This window comes from Talpa occidentalis, unplaced genomic scaffold (genome assembly GCF_014898055.3).
Source record: "Talpa occidentalis isolate TD23 unplaced genomic scaffold, MPIMG_talOcc4v2.1 talOcc4.16, whole genome shotgun sequence".
Classification (NCBI taxonomy): Eukaryota; Metazoa; Chordata; class Mammalia; order Eulipotyphla; family Talpidae; genus Talpa; species Talpa occidentalis.
The window spans coordinates 50729115-50753108 of NW_023601653.1; the positions used below are offsets into that span (position 1 = coordinate 50729115).

Here is a 23994-nt window from a genome sequence, read left to right on the forward strand (position 1 = left end):
TCCAAGCCTCCCTCTCTTCACTTCTTTCCTTATCAAAGGCTTTGTTTTCTTGCAGAATTTTTCTACGGTGGGGGAAACTGGTCCCGGCAGTTCTGGACTCATACTTTCTCTCCTGATGCTTGATCTTAGAGGAGATAGAACCTCTCTCTCTTCCTTGCCTTGTCTGTAGCTACCTGTAAATGTTCTTGGGTCCTGCTTGGGCTCTGGAGTCTCCTCTGCACCAAGCCCTACAGTGATGGTGAGAGGGGGCAGTCTAAGTCTCATAGCTCCCTCGGGTGAGGGGTCCCTTTGTTGCTTACTCAACCCTCCTGTGACTCCTGACTCAGAGTAGAAGGGAGTCTGGAAGACTATAGAGTGTAGCCCATCTATATTTAGAGTTACAGATGGGAGAGGGAAGTTCTGAAAGAATAGGATCAGAATAATTAGTAACAAGACATCCAGGACAACCTTTGTTGCAAGCAGAACATATTTTGTGTAAGGCTGATAGTGTGGTCTTAGGGTGCAAGCAACCATTTCTCTTGATGATATTGCCAAAGACACATCCTCAAAGGAAAGACTTCTGACTTCTTGACAGAACTCTTAGGAGAATAAGCACCAACATTTTCACAGAAGGATACAAGAAAGTAGGAGAGCAGCGCATGACAGGAATCTTGTGAAACCTATAATAAATCAGAGAGAGCTGCTCATTTTCGATTGCAGAGGCGGTGACATGGCTTTCCCGCGTAACAGTATGTTCTGGCTTGGGCGTCTCACCTGCCCTGTAATACGACCAGCAGGACATTGTCACAGGGTGAACTCTTTGTGCTTGGCACAGTTCCTAGATGGGAACAGCACAGGCTGATTTGGGTGGGGAAGGAAGAGTGACTTTGTTGAAATACTTCTCTGTGTGTTTTCTACCTTATTACAGTGCAAACATGTCAGTATCAATAATTGCAAATTACTACAATTTCTATGATTCTTTGACATATATGTCATTCAACATTGACTTTCTAATAATGCACATTTTTACTTTGAGGAGGAACATTTTCTCTCTGTAATTGCCATGCAGGTTGCAGAATAATGTGCTTAGGAAGATTCAAAGGCAGTGGAAACCTCAGGTTACATTTTGATTAGTCAAGAGGGTTTAATATTGGAAAGCATGGCACTGCTCATTTTCTGTCTGGTTCACGATGAGCAGGAGACTTATCCATGCAGTGCCAACTTTTGAGTCCTATATTGCTAATAGGGATCTACCTAACCCTGAACTTCTTTTCATGTATGTTCATTAAATGTGAATTTATTTGGATTATTTACACACCTTTATCCTTATTTTCTCTTGAGGTCTTAGCTTAAAGGCTGCTGTTAAAAGATCTAGTGTAGTGGGCCTCCCCTGGTGGCTTAGCGGTTGAGCGCTGGGCTGCGAGGCTGCCCGCAGCCTCTGCAGCACCGGTTCATTCCCCCACCGCCGGCGAGGGTCCCACAAAAAAAAAAAAAAAAAAAAAGGTCTTGTTTGGTTCTGACACATAGTAGGTGGTTAACTTTATTGTTTCATGAATGGATGAATGAATTGAAATGAATAATCATGTACTTTATGAGCAGCAGGTATGGGACATATTTTTTTGCTATGAAAAATCATGTTTGGATAACATTTAAAATACATTCAAGAAGTTGAATGTTTATTGAATTTTTTTAGATTTATTTACTTATGCATACAAGAACTGGGGTTCAAGCCAGAGGTGTGGGGGTGAGAGGATTCACCAGAGACAGAGTGGGGAGCAGAACAGGCAGATCTACTGAAATATACTGCCTAGGGGAGCAGCTGGTGAGACAGGAGAGGTCTGCTGTGCCGTGTGGTTCACCTCCCTGGCCAGGGATGGAACTCATGCTGCAGTGGCTACAGATAGCTTCATAGTCTGAGACTCATCCCCTTGTGCCACCAGGGAGGCACCGTTCACTGAATTAAGTGAGTGATTATTAAATGTTTATACTCTGTGGCTGTTTAGCTTTCCCCCTTGAAGTACTTAACTGCACCTCACATATAGTAAATACTAAATTGTCATGTATAATTCCACCCTCAAACCAATAGAATAGTCTTTAAAGTGAGAATAATTGTTTATATGTCTCCTGAATTTTCCTACTGCCTCACTTTTCTTACCTGGATCACTGTGCTAGTCTCCAGGGTTGGCTGCCTCCTCTCACTAGTCTCTTCTCAGTGTGACAAGCAAGCAGATCCTTTGAGAAGTGAGCCAGATCTTAGCGACCATTCTCTGCTCCCAACCCTCCTGTGACTCCTGATTCAGAGTAGAAGGGAGTCTGGAAGACTATAGAGAGTAGCCGCCCATTTCTTGACTTTTCTGGTTTCCTCTCTGATCATTCCTGTCTTACTCCCATCAGCCGCCTTGCCTCTTCGCAGGTCCTCCAGCCGCCAAGCCTTCCATTGTGTGGCCTTTGCACAGGCTGTTCCCTCCATGGGGATTTCCCCTTGGCTGCCTTCGAGTCTTTTACTAAGTTTTATGGTTCACTTTTGTTTTTTATAGCATGTATCCCTCAGGGAACTATATAATCTATGGATTTTTATGTTTATTGTTTGTCTCCTCCCTACTTCCTTCTGCAAGAGCCTTTGTCTTGTTTGCTCTTAGAACAATGCCTGGCATAGAGTAGCTGCTCAGTAAATATTTATGGAATGGATGAGTTTCCTGATGAAGAGTTTACATTTTTTTTTTTCAGTGATTACCTTACAGGTACACATCTTTCAATAATTAAAGGGGGAGGGGTACAGGGAATCAGTGTGATAGTGGAAAGGGCATTAGAACACATAAAATGAGGATGTACCCCAAAATTTATATTATTTTGTAAATTACAAAATAAATACTACTAATAATGATGATGAAAATATAGCTAATAATTATGGAACATGTACTTTGTGCTGGGTATTTATAATCCATATTGTGAATGATGATGACAAGTGACCCTTTATTGAGTGATCACTTTGCCCTGAATATTTTTCATTACCAAATCAGTTAATTTTCAAATCAACTCTGCACAAATCACTAGTATTATCTCAGTGTTTTAGTTAGGTCAGAGAAATAGCTTCCCAGCATCACACATTTAATATGGAATGAACACCATTGTGCTACTAGAATTTTAAAAAAATGTATGTATCGTTAAATTTATGTATCCCATTTTTGTCCTATTCCAGTAGAAGACAGTAGGTCACTTCAGGAATTTTTATTTGTGGTTATGATGATCACTGTTTGAAGAAATAGAGGCCAGAGCTAGGAGTATCCATGCATTTAAAATAATTACATTACCTAGGATTAATTAAGAATTGTACTTTTAAAGTGAGGCTATTTCTCCCTGTGTGGGTTAGAAAAAAAGAATTTAACCTAGAAGCAAGGGAAATCATTTAATTCAGTGCATGTATGTGTAGCTCTTTCAACCATCAGACTTTTCAGTTTGCTTTTGTTTACCTCTGGTTTTACCTCTGCTCTCAGAGGTCAGGGGAGTTGCTTCATTATTTTTGGATAAGAATTGTCACCCCATTCCAGAAAGAGCAATGTTTGCTTTTCAAGTAAAACACTTAAAAGCGGGTATATCTATTATTTCAGCCACAATTGGACCCTTGCTGGTCTTATATCCATGAATCCATTCATACCTGTTACAGTTGTGACTGTAGAATACCATCTGTATTTTTCTTAAATCATATTTACTCACACTTAGCCACTGCGTTTCTGAAGGAAGTTTGTGAGAATTAAGGTCTTTTTTAAGAAATATTTTTATTTTGTATAAATTTACTTTTTCTGGTAGGTTTTAGAAATGTCTCCATTAATTATTGATTGAGAAACAAGAATCATTTGCTTGTAGCTTTAACAAGGTGACTTTTAGACCCTCCAACTTACTGAAAGAAAAAGTAGTCTAGTTTCTCATGCTGTAATGATGGTGGGAATCGATCCATTGTTGACGGGAGTTTTTCTCACCAGGGAACTTCTCTTGCTACTCTTTCCTCCCAGGGATGTTTTTCTTTTGTATATAATTATCTAGGAAGTGGTAGTTGATTCTCTTATTCATCTTTTTCTGAAGAAGGTAGCATGCTTATAGGGATAGGGAAGAGGCTGGTCCTGACAGCTATCAAAGTAATCTCCATTTGCATTGTTCCCTGAGGAATTCAGAGTCCAGAGTGCTAACCTTTACACTGTGAAACTGCTCTGACCATTTCCAAGGGAAAAAATGTTTTGGATGATTTTTATTCTGTTCTGCCTAATTTTTCCTGAGGACATTATTTATTGAGGTCACCTTCTAAAATATGTAATTAAATGTTTCTTTATGGTTTGCTGAGGCAGCCAGCCAAGCATGAACAGTTGTATCATTTGTATATACTTATTTCCTCTTTCCTACCTATGTTCTTCCTGCTGTATCAGGAAGAATATCAGCCTCATTCTGTCTTTGCACTTTGCTTCCTTTACTTTCGTTGTCTACTGAAGTGTCCATTCACTCAACAGTTATTTTGTCACACTAAGCTAGTATTCCTCACTATGCTGGGTATTGGGTTTATAAAGAGGAAGCTGCTACTGCAGTCCCCCCAGAGTTCACTGTGTTATTAGATAAATATACCTGCATGCGTAATGCAATCAATGACAGCTTGGAAGGGTTTGTATTATATGGTGTGGGCTTATTGAAGGAGAACCTAAGCCTCTGGAGAATGCATGAGTTTTGGGTTTTTAACTAAACATAACTTCACTCTGAGCCAGGAGAAGAATATTTTTGTAAACACCTATAAATTTAACCTATATATTTTATTTATTTATTTTAAGATTTATTTATTTATGCATACAAGAACTGGGGTACAGGCCAGAGATGCAGGGGGTGAGAGGATTCACCAGAGACAAAGTGGGGAACAGAACAGGCGTATTGACTGAAATACACTGCTGGGGGGAGCAGCGGGCGAGACAGGAGAGGCCTGCTGTGCCATGTGGTTTAGCTCCCTGGCCGGGGATCGAACTCATGCTGCAGTGGCTGCTTCATAATGCTGTGACTTAACCCCTTGCGCCACCAGAGAGGCCCTAACCTATATATTTTAGAAATATAGTAGGGATGTGAAAACTACATAATATGAAAACAGTTGATGGACCTGGTAGGTTAATGTTCTATATATGTTGGAAGGGAAAATATTCTCTCCATTTGTTTCAAATTTTATATCATTCCGCAAGAAGATATATATTTTATAAAAGTCTCTTATACACATCTGGCTTGTTAATGATGAAGTTCAAAAGCATCTGTCCACACTGAATTTTGTCTGTTCTATCAGTAATTGAGAAGTGTGTTGAAATCTCAGCCACTATGATATTGTCTTTGTTATTGCATCCCTGTAATTCTATACATTTTATTTGATTTATTTTGAGGCTGTAACATATAAATTTAGAATCTTATATCTCTTAGAGACCTGCAACATTTCTCACGTAATGGCCCTCTTTATCCTGAATAATGACTTTTTTCTTGAAATCTGTTTTCCTGACATTATCACTGCTACTATAGCTTTCCTTTGCTTAGTGCCTCTCTGCTGTATCTTTTTCTCTGCTTATATTCCAGGTGTAACTTTTTTTAAGATTTATTTTATTTATACAAGAACTGGGGTACAGGCCAGAGACGCAGGAGGGTGAGAGAATTCACCAGAGACAGAGTGGGGAGCAGAACAGCAGATGGACCAAAATACACTGCTGATGGGAGCAGTAGGTGAGACAGGAGAGGTCTGCTGCTCTATGTGGATATCTCCCTGGCTGGACGGGAATCAAACCCTTGCTGCAGAGGCTGCGGACAGCTTTTCAACACTGCACTCAACCCGCTGTGCCACCGGGGAGGCCCTTTAGGTGTAACTTTTTTTTTTTTAAAGATTTATTTATTCATGCATACAAGAGCTGGGGTACAGGTCAGAGATGTGGGAGGTGAGAGGATTCACCAGAGACAGAGTGGGGAACAGAACAGGAAGACTGACTGAAATACACTGCAGAGGGGAGCAGCTGGCGAGAACCGAGAGGTCTGCCTGGCCATGTGGGTTTCTCCCTGGCTGGCCAGGCATCGAACTCATGCTGCAGAGGCTGTGGATTGCTTCACAGTGCAGTGCTTAACCCCTTGCGCCACCAGGGAGGCCCTAGGTGTAACTCTTTTTTTTTTTTTTAAAGATTTATTTGTTTATTTATTTATACAAGCACTGGGTACAGTCAGAAGTGCGGGAGGGTGAGAGAATTCACCAGAGCCAGAGCAGAGAGCAGAACAGGCAGAGTGACGAAGTACACTGCTGAGGGGAGCAGCGGCAGGAGAGGTCTGCACGCCATGCGGGACCCTCCTCCGGTGGCCGGGGATCGAACCAGCGCCGCAGAGGCTGCGGGCAGCTTCACAACCCAGCGCTCAACTGCTGCGCCACCGGGGAGGCCCCCTAGGTGTAACTCTTAAAAGTAGCATTTGGTTGGATTTTTTTTTTCACCCAATCTAAAAATATTTTTTTTAAATCTTTTAAGTGTTAAGTATGTCTTTAATGATAAATTGAAAGATTAAGTTTATTAGGACTAATTTATTCCTACCTTCTTACTTTGTATTATGATTTCCCCCCCTTTTTTCTTAATTCTTTTTGGCTGATGGAAGTTTTGCTTATTTTTTCTTCTTCTGACCCCCCACACCTCTACTGATATTGCTGTTTCTGTTGTTTCAGTAGTATCTTTCAAAATGATATTACATATATTTGATAAAGCACCAAGTTAATTCATATTTTAACTGGTTTCTCTACAGTTCAGAGCCATGGGACTATGTGATCCTTCTCTTTCTATTTATATGCAGTTTTCTGGTACTTTAGCACTGTACTGTTTAAACTCACATGCTAGATAGTCATTATTATTCTTTCATATTGACAGTATATTTTTAGATTAATTCACAAGTTAATTAACAGTTTTTTTCTTCCCCATTTTTTCTACAGCTCATATTTTCTACTAACTTTCCTTCTGCCTCTATTGTATTCTGGAAGGCTTTTTAATGAGTCTGTTAGTGATAAATTCTTTTTATCTATTGAAAAATGCCTTCATATTACCCATGTTCTGAAAGTTTAATTTTGCTGGCTATGCAATTTTTGCTTAATTGTTAAATTTTTTCCTCAGCATTTGAAAAAATTATTTCTCTCCCATTTTATAATGTAGATTTTGAGAAGTTTGCAACCCAATAGGTTGTGTTTTCTACATTTGTAGATTCACACCTATCATTAGCTCTAGAAATTCTTAGCCCTTTACCTCTAAAATATTGCCCCTCTCTACAGTCTCAAGTTTCTCATTCTAGGACATTGCTTACATATGCATGGTAAGAATCTCATCCACCCTTTATATTTCCTAGCCCTGTTTTCATATTTTCTCTGTCCTTGCTGTCCTCTGTTTCATACTGAGTGATTTCTTAGAATCTATCTAGTAAGTTATTAATTAGCTCTCTTAACCAACCTATGTACTTCACCTAATATTTTTCATTCCTAGAAATTCTTTATTAAATGTTTCTGGTCATTTTTGATGGGTTCTTAGTCTTTGTTCTTTTCTAAGTTACATGGCATACCTTTACACATTCATAATAATTGTCTTATATTTTGACTTGAAAATTGCAGTATCTGTTATTTGTACTGACACATTCATAATAGTTTGTTGCCCTGTCTTACTCAAAATTTTAAAAATATTTGCGTTCACATTTCTTGCATTTAGTCTGCTGTGTAACAAGAATATACTGTGAACAAAATTTAAAAGACAACTATGGGAAGGAGTGAGAGGGTGAACCAGCAGGCTGAAACCTGGGGCGGCGGAGATGTCAGTACCCATTGGAAGAAGAAAAGGGCACTAGGTGCATTTCCCATCTTACGGCCATTTTCCTGAGAATGTCTCTAGCTTAGCGCCAACCAGATGCTGAAAACTCACAGAGATTCAGCGATGGGTTAGTTGTAAACATCTGGATCTGAACTTTCCTTGGTGAATCACTTTTACCAGTTCCAATGTCTTTCAAGGGCTTTGCAGATGATTGAAAACTGATAGTAGTGATGGTCAACTCAGCCATAATGAAACAATCAATCGTGACTGGTCTAGATGTCCATTCACATACTAAGAGGGGCACTTTGCAAATGCTTTGACTTCTCGCGAAAGGTCATGGGCAGACTAGGAAAAAATGCATCACAAACTGATTTGTGGTGGCACTTGATTAAAAAAGATGGAGGAGGCAGGGTGGAGAGCATTAAGAGGAGGTGACTGGATGGAGATGGAAAACTTGAGGGGAAAAAGTCATGATTTCTTTCTTTGGCTGCAATAGGACTTTAAGTTTTCAGAAGATATGGGCAAATCCTTTCAAATCACGTTTGGATATCTACCTTTGCCTTTGAAAGGCAATGTGTAATTCTTTTCATTTTTTCCTCCCTGGTTTTGTTAGCATCCATATATGGAAGATAATTGTTTCACAAACTGATGACTTCTTTTAGTAATTTATGAAAGGGATGCTTTGTAAGAGACATGATTCTCTTTGTAGCTTCTATGATATCTATTTTTCTTAAAGGTCATTGAGTCATTTTTCTGGGTGATTGCACACTGATCATAAAATATTTTTTTAAAGATTTATTTATTCATGCATACAAGAACCAGGGTACAGTACAGATGTGGGGGAGGGTGAGAGGATTCACCAGAGACAGAGTGGGGAACCGAACAGGCAGACTGACCAAAATACACTGCTGAGGGGAGCAGCAGGCGAGATAGAAGAGGTCTGCCACACCATGTGGGTATCTCCGCAGCCGGCCAGGATCAAACTCGCACTGCAGAGTCTGCGGACAGCTTCACAGTGCTGCACTCAATGCCTGCGCCACCAGGGAGGCCCCAATCAAAAAAATTTAACATGAGGATTCATGTTCTATTTCCACTGTGTCCATGCAGTAGTACCTCAACAATTGAGTTTTTATGCTTTAATTTATATGCAATTAAGTTTGATTTTATTTTCCATGGAAAAAGTAACTGGAGATAGTTTATGTAGCTAAGAGCAAGCACGGTTCCAACTTTGAAAAGAAGCAGTTTTTTATTTTTATTTTAATTTTTTTTTTTGTGTACAAGAACTGAGATGAAGGCCAAAGGTGTGGGTTGTGAGAGGACTCACCAGAGACAGAGTGGGGAGCAGAACAGGCGGATCTACTGAAATACACTGCTGAGGGGAGCAGTGGGCGAGACAGGGATTGAACTCAGGTGGTAGCAGTGATAGTGCTAAGATTTTACCTGAAGGCTACCGGGGAGGCCTAGAAGCAGTTTTAGAAGTATTTGCAGCAACAAATCTGTGTATGATTGGAAAGCTTATATATAGAATTAAATTTACTTTCAGTATTGAACTAAAAATATTTGTTATTTTTTTAAAATTAATCACCTAAAAAGAAGATAATATGAAATTTTATTGGTCTAACTTATAAGAATGCCACATTTTAAATGGCATCCAAAGTGAATTTCATCTTGTCTTCCTAGACAGGAAAAATACAAGTGCAGCTATGAGTGAATTCTGTGTGTTGCAGCTGTTTTTCATGTACATGTTAGAACATTTTTTGGCAGAAAGTTTTATAATGAAACTATTTCCCTCTTTGGTGGTGTGAATTGCTTATGGCCACAGGATCTGTCAGATGTTAAGTATGCAATTTGACATTTGTAGAGCTGGGTATTTCCTATTCAGTTACTTCAAATTATGAGACAACTTAATGGGCAAAGAAGCCTAGATTGTAGATTCTTGAGGCTGGCTGCTTATTTGGGCAACTCGAGTAATGATAAGGAAAAAGTCCATATCACTAAATGATAAGATCTTAAGTTTTTTAACTATAGTGTTCTAAGATTATTATGAATGAATGGAACATACTGGTATTTTGCTTGGAATGATAAAATAATGCATGGACTTTTAAAAGATACCGGTAGGGCCTCCCTGGTGGCGCAGTGGGTTGAGCACAGTGCAGTGGGTTGTGAAGCTGTCTGCAGCTTCTGAAGTGTGGGTTCGATTCCCAGCCAGCCAGGGAGGTTCCCACATGGTGCAGCAGACTTCTCCTGTCACGCCCGCTTCTTCCCTCAGCAGTGTATTTCGGTCTGTCTGCCTGTTCTGCTCCCCGAGCTCTCTCTGGTGAATCCTCTCACCCTCCCATGCCTCTGGCCTATACCCCAGTTCTTGTATAAAAAAAAAAAAAATCTTTAGGAAAAAAAACTAGATAAAAGATACCAGTAAAAGGCTTCCCTTTACTGGGAGGTGAAGGGGTTAAAGTCAGTGCTATCAAGCTATCAGCAGCCATTGCAGCATGAGTTTGATCCTCAGCCACTGAGTTAACCCACATGGCACAGCAGACCTCTCTTGTCCTGCCCCCTGCTCTCCTCAGAAGTGTATTTCAGTAGATCTGCCTGTTCTGCTCCCCACTCTGTCTCTGGTGAATCCTCTCACTCACATCACCTCTGGCCTGTATAACAGTTCTTGTATGCATAAATTAATAAATCTTAAAAATAAATACCAGTAAAGTTTGAAAATATGATATATAAAATAAGTGTCAGAATCTCTGTGGAAGAAGGATACTGCAAGCCAATTCTAATTACAAAATAGAATCAGGTTAATGAAAAGCCATGGAGGTAGAGGGAACTGGTGAGATCATGGGCGCGTTGTTTAAAAATCGAGATATAGGAAGGGGAAGAGACTGGCATCTACACAGCTGGTGATGTGATGGTAGAACAAGGACTGGTACTCAAGGGTTTTCCCCTCTGTTCCAGTGCTACTTCTAAATGACAGCGAAAGAGGGAGTTGAATGCTGTGCCAGGTTATGGGGGCTGGGGTTACAGTGGGTGGTGGGGGTTGTGGCGGGAGGGACAGATCAGATAGGAAACTAAATTGCAGCTAAGGGAGAAATTCAGGTGCTAGTAGAGTGAAAACCCCACAGTAGGCAGGTTATAGGCGATAGAGTTCTTAAAGTACTTCAAAGGCAATTCCATCTTGCTCATGAACCTAACCACCATCTTAACCCCTTTCTTACTCAAATTATGTTCATTGTGGATTCCCCACCTCCCCACTTTCCCTGAATTCACTTTCAGTATTCTTCAGTGTCATTTTGTTTGAAATGAACAGAATCACTTAATGGTACAAGGAGCAGGTATATCTGTTAGGCAAGCAGCCGTTGTACAGCTGTGACTTTATAGAGTTGAAGATAGAAATGAATGAGAATAGGTTGAATGTAATGAGAACAGACTGAATGTTAGTTGAGTTTTAATGACAGATTGAGAATGTTAGCCTGTCCCTTTAATTGCCTGTTTGACTTACTGATTCAGACATTAAAAAAATAATTGTAGTCCATTAAAAGGTACACTGATATATTGATGTGAAAGGGGTTATTTGAAATGTTGTTGTTTCTGGTTTGACAGTTCTGATAATTATCTGAGGCACACCTGGACAGGCAGTGCTTCTGGGTTTTTCTTCCACTTCTTGCCATTCTTTTTTTTTCCCCCAAAGATTTATTTATTCATGCATACAAGAACTGGGGTACAGGCCAAAGGTGTCGGGGGTGAGAGGATTCAACAGATACAGAGTGGGGAACAGAACAGGCAGACTGACTGAAATACATGGCTGAGGGGAGCAGCCATCTAGACAGGAGAGATCTGCTGAGCCATGTGGGTATCTCCCTGGCCGTCTGGGGATCGAACTTGTGCTGCAGAGGCTTCAGACAGCTTCACAGTGCTGTGCTCAACCCCTTGTGCCACCAGGGAGGCCCCTACTGAGGCCTAATAGTTAAAGTCAGGCATTTTATGATAAAACAGAAATGGGCTGGCCCTTTTTGGGATTTACGATTTATGTATGTATAACTAAGAAATTCTGATGGAGGGTGATAAGTTCTTTTGATAGAGCATAGACCAGCCTACAGTGGTAGAATGGGGGCTATTAAAAATACATATTTCTAGTAGACATTGCCTTGGTCACTGATAGAGGGAGTCTGGATTGCAGAGTCACATCTTTCCAATGGTTCCCCATAACCATATGATTGTAATCAAATGTTACGAAGGTTTGGGGAGAATAGAAGTGGTGTAAAAAAAATACAGATTCCTAGTTAGGACTGACTCCCAGAAATTATGAATCAGTAGCTCTGGACCAAGGAGCTTTTCTGTGGTGGTGGTGATGGTTATTATTACCTTCCTATGTGAGTTAAGGCATTAAACAAATTTGGGAAACTGATTAAAATGGTAATACCCTGACATGAGTTAACTAGGAGTGGAATACATGATCTTTAGGTGATTTCTGCTCCTAGGCTAAAGGTTGGTCCTTATATTTGTTCCTTTTCAGTTGTAAACTCTTGTTCTTAGGTTATAAAAGTTAACTGCCCCAGAGGTAGATGTGAAAACCTGGCTAATCAGTAGTAATCAATAGTATACAAGAAAAGGACCTGGAATTATGTAGGCTTAAACCCAGCGGAAGGCAGAGTGGGCTTCAGGGAAGGCAGAGTTGGGCTTGAGTGTCATCTCAGGACCACTAACCCTAAACTTTGAGTCAGAAAGAAGGTGGGAAGAGCCCCTGGTTCCCTGAACTTGTTGGGAGCACATCTGAATGCAAGTGGATTATCTCCAGGATCACATTTAAAGGGGATGCTGATATGTGGGGTGATTGAGAGAGGTTGAAATGTTGAACTCCTTGATAAATATCCATATGAGGAAGAACTAGAGAGAAATAATCTCGTTTATCCCAGCGAAAGAAAACTTAAGCACTTATTTAATGTCTACCATAGTTCATTTGAGTAGATTCCAAGGATATAATGGTGAACAAGGTGGATTCAGTTTTTGACCTCATGGAGTTAGAATTTATTGGAAGATCCAGTCAGTTCTGCCTGCAGTTATAAGAAAGTGTGTTGACTGTGGTGATGAATAGACAGGGTGCTATTCAACCTCCCTATGATACATACCTCTAGCATTAGTGATACCAGAAAGGTGGTAAGTAGCTCTGTTCCACCCCAGGGGTGTTAAAGTGGAAGCTTCTGGGGGGTCTTGTAGAATTGTCAACCAATTAAATCCTATTTAACTTTTAAAATCCATGGTTGTGTATATCTTTATAACAGATTCATACCCTGGCTTATTTCCACTTTGCCAATCCTGTCCTTTTTCTATTCTCTCTAAACTCAGTCCCATTTATTTATTTTTATAAAACTTTACATTCCAAAAATATATTTTTGCTTTATTTAGTTTATCTGTTTATTTGGTTTTTCTTTTTACCACATAAGAATAAAATCAGAGTGTTTGTTTTTCTCCGTCTGACTTATTTCACTTAATAGGTCCATCCATGTCATTGCAAATGGCAGGATTTCACTTTTTATTTACTTTCTGAATAGTATAGTATGTACCTAAATCACATCTTCTTTGTTCATTTGTCTGCTCATGGGCACTTAGGTTGTTTGTAGCTCTTGGGCTCTTGTAAATAATGTTGCAACAAACATGGTGCTGGGGCTCTATATAGTCCTTCAAATTAGTGGGTTTGTATTTTTTGGATAAATACCCTGAGGTGGGATAATTGGATAGAAATTCTCTGTAGTTCCAGTTCTTTAAATCACACACGATGAAATGATTGTAAGTTTCACAGATGTTTGTAAATAATAGGACACAATCTTAGAACTGAAGTCACTCTTAATTACTATGTTTTTATCTGGCTGTTGATAATTGAAGGTAAGCATAAATGGTTGCCTATGTACCCAGTGATCTGATTTATAGCTTTTAGTTTTTTCCTTTCTGCTTGCCAGCTTCTCCCTGCAGGTGGGAAATTTTAGGAGCACCCTAGTGGGAGAGGGGGCTGTGTTTCTGTGGAATGGCCCACAGAAAGGATGAGCAGAAAGTCAGTGCCATTCACTTTATAATTTTTATGCACTCTAAATAAGACTATGATTTTGTTGATCATTATGTTTGGCATTCTTAACTAATTAGAAAAACTGACCTTTACCTCACAGCATTTAAAAAAATCTATTGCACGTGACAGCATGACATTCTCAGGACTTTCTGAGGCTTTCCCATTCGATGTTTCTAGCTGAAGCTGGATATTATGGAGGTTTGGATTTGCTTCCTCTTGACCCAATGTAACTTCCTGTCTCTAAGAAAACAGTTTTAAAGACACTTAAAAGGAATTTCTTGCATGCTTGGCAGCTGTTGTGAAACCACACTTCAGCAAACCATTCAGTGTGAATGAAGTATATTAAAAAAATCAAAGAAAGAACCATATTGCTTGACCGCATTAACATTTTGTTTTGTGGAATTTGGATCCCATAGAAAAATCTGTCTGTTCCTGCTAACCAGATAAACCAGGAACCAAAAGTTTCATTTGGCTATTCATCCTCATTCAAAGGGACATTTGATCACAAATGGGGGTTACCCTGTGCTGGTCTGGATGCATACCAGCGGATCTGGTTAATTAGCTGTTTAGAAAAACAGAAAGTTGCAATTTGGTCATCTCTCTTTAGTGAATTCATAGCTTTGAATGATTCACACACATTCTCACCCATTCTGGGGAGAGCCCAACTTCTCCCCACAACTTGATCAGTGGAGAACATGAACATTAGTGAGTCTTTGGTAGTCATGGCTTCCTCTCCAAACAGAAGAGTTGGGGCTGCTGACTCTTAGGTCAGAGAGCTGATATCTTAATAGGGATCAAACATGCATTTTGTGACTACAGAGGAACATATTCATTTGATGAATGTTTGTTAAATTCTTATTATATGTAAAATAGTTTCCCAGAAGAGACAGTATGATGAGGTGTAAGGCAGGTGAGGTGCCTGCTTTTATTTACTAAGCATTTACTTAAGGATCGACTTTATGTCAGAAGCTCTGAAGCTACCATACAGATAAGTCATTTTATCTGACTAACAAATGATAGGAAGCTGTAGTATGTCTCGAAGAAAACAGTAGAATTCGACTTCACTTTTAAAAATAGATGAAGTCTTGCCATTTTCGACAACATGGATGGAACTGGAGGGGATGATGCTGGCAGAAATAAGTGAGAAGGAGAAAGGCAAATACTGGATGGTGTCACGTGGGACAAGAAAGGCTCAGACTGAAACCAAACCAGTAATGAACTAGAAATATGACTGAGAATTGAGGGTACCAGACGGGGATGAAGAAGAAGAGCAGAGTGGGGCTGGGCCCCCTTGAACTCTGGTGAAGGACTGTGGGTGCTTTGGTGGTGACACACAGCTGAAGGGGGCGATCCTATGTCTCTGAGTCATATACAGTGTGTAAACCAATGTTACTTCAATTAAAAAAAGAGAGAAGAAAAAAAGAGAAAAGAACGCATGTGCAAAGATCCAGAAAAAAAGCTTCCTTAGTGAAGAATGATACATCATTATTGATGTAGTGTCTGCCTGCTTTATGCATCTGATGATAATGACAATCTGAACTTGTTTTTCTTTCTAGGTTAGTGGATGACAGATGTGTGGTCCATCCAGAGGCTGGAGACCTTGCCAACCCTCCCAAGAAGTTCAGAGGTAAGAATCTCTATATACTTTTATTATGTCAACTAAGGAGGAGATTATTTTTGTATCTTAAAATAGGTAGTGTTAGCATTTTATTCAATGTGAATAAAACTGTGAAAAATGTGAAACTTTCAAAAATATGTCCATTAAAAATTCCTTCAAAAATTTCCCCATTTTTTTTTTCTTTACATATCAAAGAATTTACACTGCAAGAACAGTTTTGGTTTTTGTTCTCTGGACTGGAGTTTATCTGTTGGAAGGATATCTTGATATTTAACTGTGAAGGACCATTTTTCAAACCAGGAAATATAGCTGAATAATATATATCTCTTTATGTCTGTGACAGTTCTACTGTAAATGTTAGTGTTTTATTATCAGCTCTTTAATTAATCTTTGTAAAATTTCTAGAAGGGTGACAGTGATGTGTTAGCAATAGCTTTTAAAATTTCACCATGGATGGCATGTAATAACTAGCAATTATCTTAGATCTCCTAAGTATAACTTTTGACATATCTTGATAATCTCAGCTGAGAAATTAGTCATAACAGGAGCCTGACTATAACTCAGCTGTGACAAAGGATTGGTGGAATCTGCCGTGAATTCCAGACAACTAAAACCAGTAATTAAAAGCTTGTTCAAATCAATTTCATAGTTGGTGTCCACTTAGGATAATAAAAACAGTTTTAAGACAACATTCATTTTGAACACATTGAGTAAACGTTTCTTCTCCCAATGGTGAATAACAGCTTTCGTAAAGGATAAAAATCTAGAGAAAGGGTCAGAGGGATTCCCCAGAGTCCCAGCCCCAAGTGGGGATGTGCCACTGACTGCACTGGGAGGGGAGAGGCCTCTGGTCGGTTCTTTCTGATTTCAGGTCCTGGGGAGACGCTTCTAACACTGCTTTGTCAGAATATCACGCATGTTTCATTTTCTCTAAACCCAGAATGTCCCAGAAAGAGTGAGTGACAGGCACAGTAAATTACTGTTCTTTTGGTTGAATTGGTTAGTTGGAGTAAGAGATCCACATTTCCCTCCCTCCCTCCCTCCCTCCCTCTTATTTATGCATACAAGAGCTGGGGTGTAGGCCACAGGTGCAGGGGTGAGGGTGAGAGGATTCACCGGAGAAGTGTTCAGAGCAAATGCGGACAGCAGATCTGTTTGTAGCAGGAAAAGGCATGGGGCGCAAGTTCTGACTGTGCTGCTTGCTGCCTGTGTCACCTCTAGTAGGTCACCTTTTCCCCTGGAGCTTCTGAGGACTTCTGTCTGGTTCTTGGGAAATCCCGGGGCAACAAGAACAGTGCTCATGGCCCGGGGCTCTGTGAGGCTTGGAATTGTTCCCAAAAGTCCATGTAAAAGCATTTTAAGCCATTATACAAATGATGGTTAACTAATAACAGGAGGGCTGAATGCATTTCCCTCAAAACATACTTTACTCTGCTGTTACATGATGAATTCTTTAGGGGCAGCGTTTTATTGTTCTCTTTTTATATTTTTCAAGCTTAGAGCCTTGCCCATAAAACATAACCAGAACATAGTTATTAGATACTTTCTGGTGAGAGACCCTAACTTTGCCTGTGATCACATGATAAAACTTGGTCCCCAGGGGTAGCCCGTAATTTGCTGCCATCCGAGTGGATAGCAGCCTTATTTTTATTGTCCTGCCATGAGGGGAGATCAGTCTAACTTCAGAATTTGTGGCTGCCTTTTAACTTTTCCTTTTCCCTGAGTGAATTGTTTCAAAGTGCAAAGATTATTTCACTGTATCCAAGGGAATTGGGGGAAGCAAGTCTGAACCCAGGGGGACACTAGCCACAGGTACTTGGTCTTGTATTATTCAGCAGGAACTGGTTCAAAGTATGAATCACCCCAGCATGCAATCCCCCCCTGGGAGACAGGGCTTCCCGTAACCTAATTCTTTTTTTTTTATCTTTTTTTTTCTTTAAATATTTTATTTTATATAATTCTTACATCTTTTTTCATCTTTGCACAATGTATGCATTTTCATTTTGGTTATATTCCCCATACAATTGCACCTCCCCCCTTATTTTGACTCTAGTCCTTCCTTTCTCCGCCTCTCCCCCCCTTGTAGTGTGTCTGTGGTTTATAGTTGCTTGTTGATTTTGATTTTTACTTTGTATTGATTGGTCTTTTTCCTGGTCTCTTATTTAGGTTTTCTAAATTCCTGCTATGAGTGAGACCATCAGTATTTTTCTTTTTCTTTCTGACTTATTTCGCTGAGCATGATCCCTTCTAGCTCCATCCATGTTGCTGCAAATTGCATGTGTTTATCTTTTTTGATTGCTGAGTAATATTCCATGGTGTATATGTACCACATCTTCTTGATCCAGTCATCTGTTTTGGGGCATTTGGGTTGTTTCCATAGCTTAGTTGTTGTAAATAGTGCTGCTATAAACATAGGGGTGCAGATGCCTTTTTGAATTAATGATTCTGTGTCCTCTGGGTAAATACCTAGGAGCAGAATTGCTGGACCATATGGAAGCTCCATCTTTAGCAGACTGAGGAATCTCCACACAGCTCTCCATAGTGGTTGGACCAGTTTGCACTCCCACCAGAAGTGCAGGAGAGTTCCTTTTTCTCCACAACCTCGCCAACATTTGTTGTTGCTAGTTTTTTTAATATGTGCCATTCTCACTGGTATGAGATGGTATCTCATTGTAGTTTTGATTTGCATTTCCCTGATTGCAAGTGATGTTGAACATTTTTTCATATGCCTGTTGGCTATTTTCATTTCTTCTTCAGAGAAGTTTCCTTTTAGCTCTTCTGCCCATTTTTTGACTGGATTATTTTCTTTGTTTTTGTTGAGTCTCATCAGCTCTTTGCAGATTTTTGTGATCAGCCCTTTATCATTAGTGTTGTGTGCAAAAATGTTCTCCCAGTCAGTAGGGTTTGTCTTTGTTTTGGTTATTGTCTCTTTTGCTGTGCAGAAACTCTTTAATTTGATGTAGTCCCAGCTGTTGATCTTTGCCTTCACTATCACTGCTTTGGGTGATGTGTCTGTAAAGATGTCTTTGAGGTGCATGTCATGTAGTGTTTCACCTATATTTTCTTCTATGTATTTTAGGGTTTCAGGTCTTATGTCTAGTTTTTTAATCCATTTTGAGTTGGTTTTTGCGCATGGTGTGAGGTAGTGGTCAAGCTTCATTCTTTTGCATGTAGTGACCCAGTTTTCCCAGCACCATTTATTGAACAAACTTTCTTTGCTTCAGTGCATGTTCTTTGCTCCTTTATCAAATATTAGTTGACCATAAATCTGTGGGTTTATTTCTGGATTTTCTATTTGATTCCATTGGTCTGTGTGTCTGTTCTTGTTCCAATGCCATGCAGTTTTGATGATTATGGCTTTGTAGTATTGTTTGAAGTCTGGGAGTGTGATGCCTCCATTCTCTTCTTTTTTTTTCAGAAGAGGTTTGGGTAATTGGGGTTTTTGGTGATTCCATATGAATTTCATCAATAATTGTTCTATTTCTTTGAAGAATGTCATTGAAATTTTTATTGGAATAGCATTGAATCTGTATATTGCTTTTGGTAGGATGGCCATTTTGATGATGTTAATTCTTCCAATCCATGAGCAGGGGATGTCTGTCCATTTCTTTGTGTCTTCTTCTATTTCTTTTAATAGTGTTTTATAGTTTTCTTTGTATAGATTCTTCACCTCTTTTGTTAGGTTTATTCCCAAGTATTTGATTTTTTTGGTTTCAATAATAAAAGGGATGGTTTTTTTTTTATTTCTTCTTCAGATTTATCATTTGTGTATAGGAAGGCTACTGATTTTTGCATGTTGATTTTGTATTCTGTTACTTTACTAAACTGATTGATTAGTTGAATTAGTTTTTCTGTGGAGTTTTTGGGTCATGTCATATCATCTGCAAATAGTGATAGTTTAACTTCTTCTTTTCCTGTTTGAATTCCTTGTATGTCTTTCTCTTGTCTTATTGCTCTGGCTAGGACTTCCAGTATTATATTGAAAAGTAGTGGTGAGAGTGGACATCCTTGTCTTGTTCCACATCTTAATGAAAATGCTTTTAGCTTTTCGCCATTGAGAATGATACTGGCTGTTGCCTTGTCATATATGGCCTTTATGATGTTGAAGTATGTTCCTTGTATCCCAAGAATTTCAAGGGCTTTTATCATGAATGGGTGTTGTACTTTGTCGAAAGCTTTCTCAGCATCTATTGATATTATCATATGGTTTTTATATTTCTTTTTGTTGATATATTGGATGACGTTGATTGATTTTTGGATGTTGAACCATCCTTGTGTCCCTGGAATGAATCCTACTTGGTCGTGGTGAATTATCTTAAGGATACATTGTTGGATTCTGTTAGCTAAAATTTTATTAAGGATTTTTGCATCAGTGTTCATTAGAGAGATTGGCCTGTAGTTTTCTTTTTTTTGTGTTGTCCTTGTTCGGTTGTGGTATTAGTGTAATGTTGGCTTCATAGAAAGTGTTTGGTATTATTCCTTCCTTCTCAATTTTTTGGAAGAGTGTGTGAAGGATAGGCACTAATTCGTCTCTGAATGTTTGGTAGAATTCATTTGTAAATCCATCAGGTCCTGGGCTTTTGTTTTGGGGGAGGTTTTTGATTACCATTTCAATTTCACTGCATGTAATTGGTCTGTTTGGGTGTTCTATTTCTTCTTTATCTAGCTTTGGGTGATTGTAGAGTTGTAGGAATTTGTCCATCTCCTCTAGATTGTTGAACTTGTTTCCATATAACTGTTCATAGTAGTTACTGATTATTCTTTTGATTTCTGCTGTGTCCATTGTGATTTTTCCTCTTTCATTTGTAATCCTGTTTATTTGTGTTTTCTCCCGTTTTTCCTTTGTGAGCCTGGCTCGGGGTTTGTCTATTTTATTTATTTTTTCGAAGAACCATCTTTTGGTTTCATTGATCTTTTGGATTTTTTTTTTAGTTTTGATTTCATTTATTTCTGCTTTGGTTTTTATTATTTCTTTTCTTCTACTGGTTTTAGGGTTTTTTTTGTTGTTCTTTTTCTAGTTCTTTGAGTTTTGAGATTAGGTTGTTTCTTTGAGTTCTTTCTTGTTTCTTGATGTGAGCCTCTATTGCTATATATTTTCCTCTTATTACTGCTTTTGCTGCATCCCATACGTTTAGGAAATTGGTGTCCTCCTTGTCATTCAACTCAAAGAATTTTTTAATTTCTTCTTTGATCTCCTCATTAGTTCAGTGGTCTCCAGTAGTGTGGGTTTCAATCTCCATGAGGTAGTAGAGTTCCTTGCCTTCTTTTTATGGTTTATTTCTGGTTTGATGCCTTCATGGTCAGAGAAGATGGTTGGTATGATTTCAATCTTGGTATATCTGTTGATGTTTGTCTTGTGTCCCAGTATGTGATCGATCCTGGAGAACGATCCGTGTGCGCTTGAGAAAAATGTGTACTCAGATTTTTTTGGGTTTAGTGTTCGGTAGATGTCTGTTATGCCCAAGCGCTCTAGATCCTTATTTAGAGCTTTAGTGTTTTTACTTATTCTTTGTCTCGTTGATCTATCCATTGTTGATAGTGGTGTGTTGAAGTCTCCCACTACATATGTGTTTTCTCTCATGTCTGTTTTCAGAGATGACAATAGTTGTCTGATATATTTCGGTGCTCCTTCATTTGGTGAGTATATGTTAATGAGTTTTATTTCTTTTTGAAGTATTGTCCCCCTGATCATAAAGTAGTGACTGTTGGGGTCTCTCTTTACCTTTTTGAGTTTGAAATCTGTTTTATCTGATATAAGTATAGCTGTTCCTGCTTTCTTTTTTGGTCCTTTTGCTTGTAGGATTGTTTTCCATCCTTTAACTTTGAGTCTATTTTTATCTTTTGTAGTTAAACTTGTTTCCTGAAGATAGCAAAAGGTTGGGTTTTGTTTCTTAATCCAGCCTGCAACTCTGTGTCTTTTTATTGAAGAGTTTAGTCCATTTATATTTAGAGTTAATATTGATATGTTAGCATCTGTATTTGACATTGTGTTTGTCTTTCCTCTGGTTTTATTTATTTATTCTTTCAGTAACTTTTTTTGGCCTTCTTTCATTGTTATTCATTCCTCTGTTGGTTCTGGCTTTAGGACTCCTTGTAGTTTTTTTTGGAGTGGGAGTATAGTCGTAATGAAATTCCAGAGTTTCTGTCTGTCTGGGAAGGTCCTTATTCTTTCTACTTAGAGAAAGGAAAGCTTTGTGGGATAGAGTATTCTTGGTTGGCATTTGTTGTCTTGGAGTCTGTTGACTATGTCCCTACACTGTCTCCTTGCCCGTAGTGTTTCTTTGGAGAAGTCTGATGTCAGTCTGATTAGTTTTCCTTTGTCTGTTATCTGTTTCTTCCCTCTTGTCAGCTTCGTTATTTTTTCCTTGTCTTGGATTATTGGGAGCTTTACTATTGTGTGTGTTGCTGTATTTTTCCTTTTGTCATGGAAGTTTGGTGTTCTTCTGGCTTCTTGTATGTCTATTTTCAGCTCCTTCATGTTTGGGAAGTTCTCTTCAGTTATTTCTTTGAACATTTTCTCTGTTCCTACATCTCTCTCCTCTCCTTCTGGGATTCCTATAACTCTTATATTTTCTTTCCTCATGAAGTCAGATAGTTCCTGAAGTCTTTCTTCGGTCTTTTTCCTTTATACTTCTCTTTCCTTTTCTAATTTGGTTCTTTTTATTTCTGTGTCTTCAAGAGTACTTATTCGTGCTTCCATTTCATCTATTCTGCTTTCATTGCTTTTCCCAGAGTTCTTTAGTTCCGCCATTAATTCTTTGATCTTCTGCATTTCTTTTACTTCCCTCTTTAGGGACTCAATTTCATTCTTCTGATCGTTGATTATTTTTCCCTTATCATTGTTTTCCTTTATGACTTCTGTCAGTTTTTTAATCACGGCAATTTTAAATTCTCTTTCTGGAAGGCTCACAAGTTCTTCCAAGTCACTGTTGTTGCCATCTGGTGGGTGGTTTTCTCTTTGTGGTGTGTCTTTCTCCTGAGGAGTTGCTAGGTTGCATGTAGTTTTTCTTCTCCCTTCTGCCTGTCTTCTAATTTGCCGTATGTGTTGGGACACTGTGCCGCTGGTAATGGCCGGCATCTTTTTGGTGTGCTCTTTGTTGGGTTTTGGAAACTGGCGGTCCAAACCAGTCAAATACTGTTATGCCAGAAGTTTAGTGAGACAGTGGTACTTTGAGTATGTTAATGGTAGCTGTCACAGAATTTTTCCTCCTTCTGTGTTTAATTACAAAGGTGTGTCTTGAAGTCCCACAAACTTCCCTGGAGGTGGGGCAGCTGGATTGCATTCTGGGTTCCAAAAAAACTAGATCCCCCTCTGGGCTCCAACTTCCTGCCTGGCGGACCAGGCTTGTGGGGGCCTTCAGCTCACCTCTGGCTGTGCAGGGAACCTTCTCCCTCTTGCTCTGTGGGGAGCCTTCTGCCAGTTTCAAGTAGTCTTTATTGAAGAAAGGTCCCTGTTCTAAAATGGCGGTGTGGAGACGCACCCCCCTGTGTGCCCAGTCTGCCCTGGCTGTGGGTGCCCGCTCCCCCTCTGGGCTTGAACTGCTGGCCAGAAGGGTCCTGGCCTGGGCGAACTTCCCTGCTTACCTCTGGCTCCACCGGGAGCCTTCTGCCAGTGTAACCTAATTCTTCAGGTCATTGTCTTTGCTGATTTGATCTCACTTTTTGCCTTTGGTTTCAGACCATGCCATTCATCTCACCTTACTCGCTGCTGGAAAAGGGTCTTTCCCAACTGGGGACACAGGGTCCCCTTTTGTCTTAAAGCTTCAATTCTTCTGTGATTCTTGAAACTCCATCCTGATGGAGCCCCAGAGGAGAATTCCCGGGGATGGACTTGCTTCTACCCTGGTTGTCTCACTGCTCAGCAGTCACAAGCAGACCTTGCTGTCCCAGATGGCTAGTCCTTTCGCAGTTCCTGCATGGAATGTGTTCATCCACTTTGTTCTCTTGTTTTACCCATCTACATGAAACCAGTTTGCTTTCTGGCTAACTTTGCTTTGCATAATACCCTCAAGGTCCTTCAATTTTGCTGCAGATGGTGGAATTGTTTATTTTCTCATAGCTGAGTAGTATTCCACTTTGTATATATACCACATCTTCTTCAGTCATCTATCTAGCTGTTGTAAGTAACACTATAGTAAATGTTATAGAGCATATAATTTTTTGAGTTGATGGTTTTGTGTTCTTCAGATCAATGTCCAGAAGTAGGATTGCTGTTATTTCTATTTTTATTTTTTAAAGATTTATTTTTAGGGCCTCCCCTGGTGGTGCAGCGGTTGAGCACTGGCTGCGAAGGCAGCAGCCTCTGCAGCGCCGGTTCAATCCCCGGCTGCTGGTGAGGGTCCCACATGGTGCGCAGACCTCTCCTGCCATGCAGACCTCTCCTGCCGTGCCCACTGCTCCCCTCAGCAGTGTATTTCGGTCCATCTGCCTGTTCTGTTCCCCGCTCTGGTTCTGGTGAGTTCTCTCACCCTCCCGTGCTTCTGACTGTACCCAGTGCTTGTATAAATAAATAAATAAATAAA

General features: G+C 39.6%; 1 protein-coding gene across 2 annotated transcripts in view; it reads left to right on the plus strand.

The window, feature by feature from the left end:
* Positions 1–23994, plus strand: part of ITPR2 (inositol 1,4,5-trisphosphate receptor type 2) — a 450075-nt gene that overhangs the window by 22442 nt on the left and 403639 nt on the right. For both annotated transcript variants that reach the window (XM_037514200.2, XM_054696343.1), the window contains exon 2: positions 15411–15481. In XM_037514200.2, coding sequence (XP_037370097.1) covers positions 15411–15481 — 71 coding nt within the window. The remainder of the gene's footprint in view (positions 1–15410; positions 15482–23994) is intronic.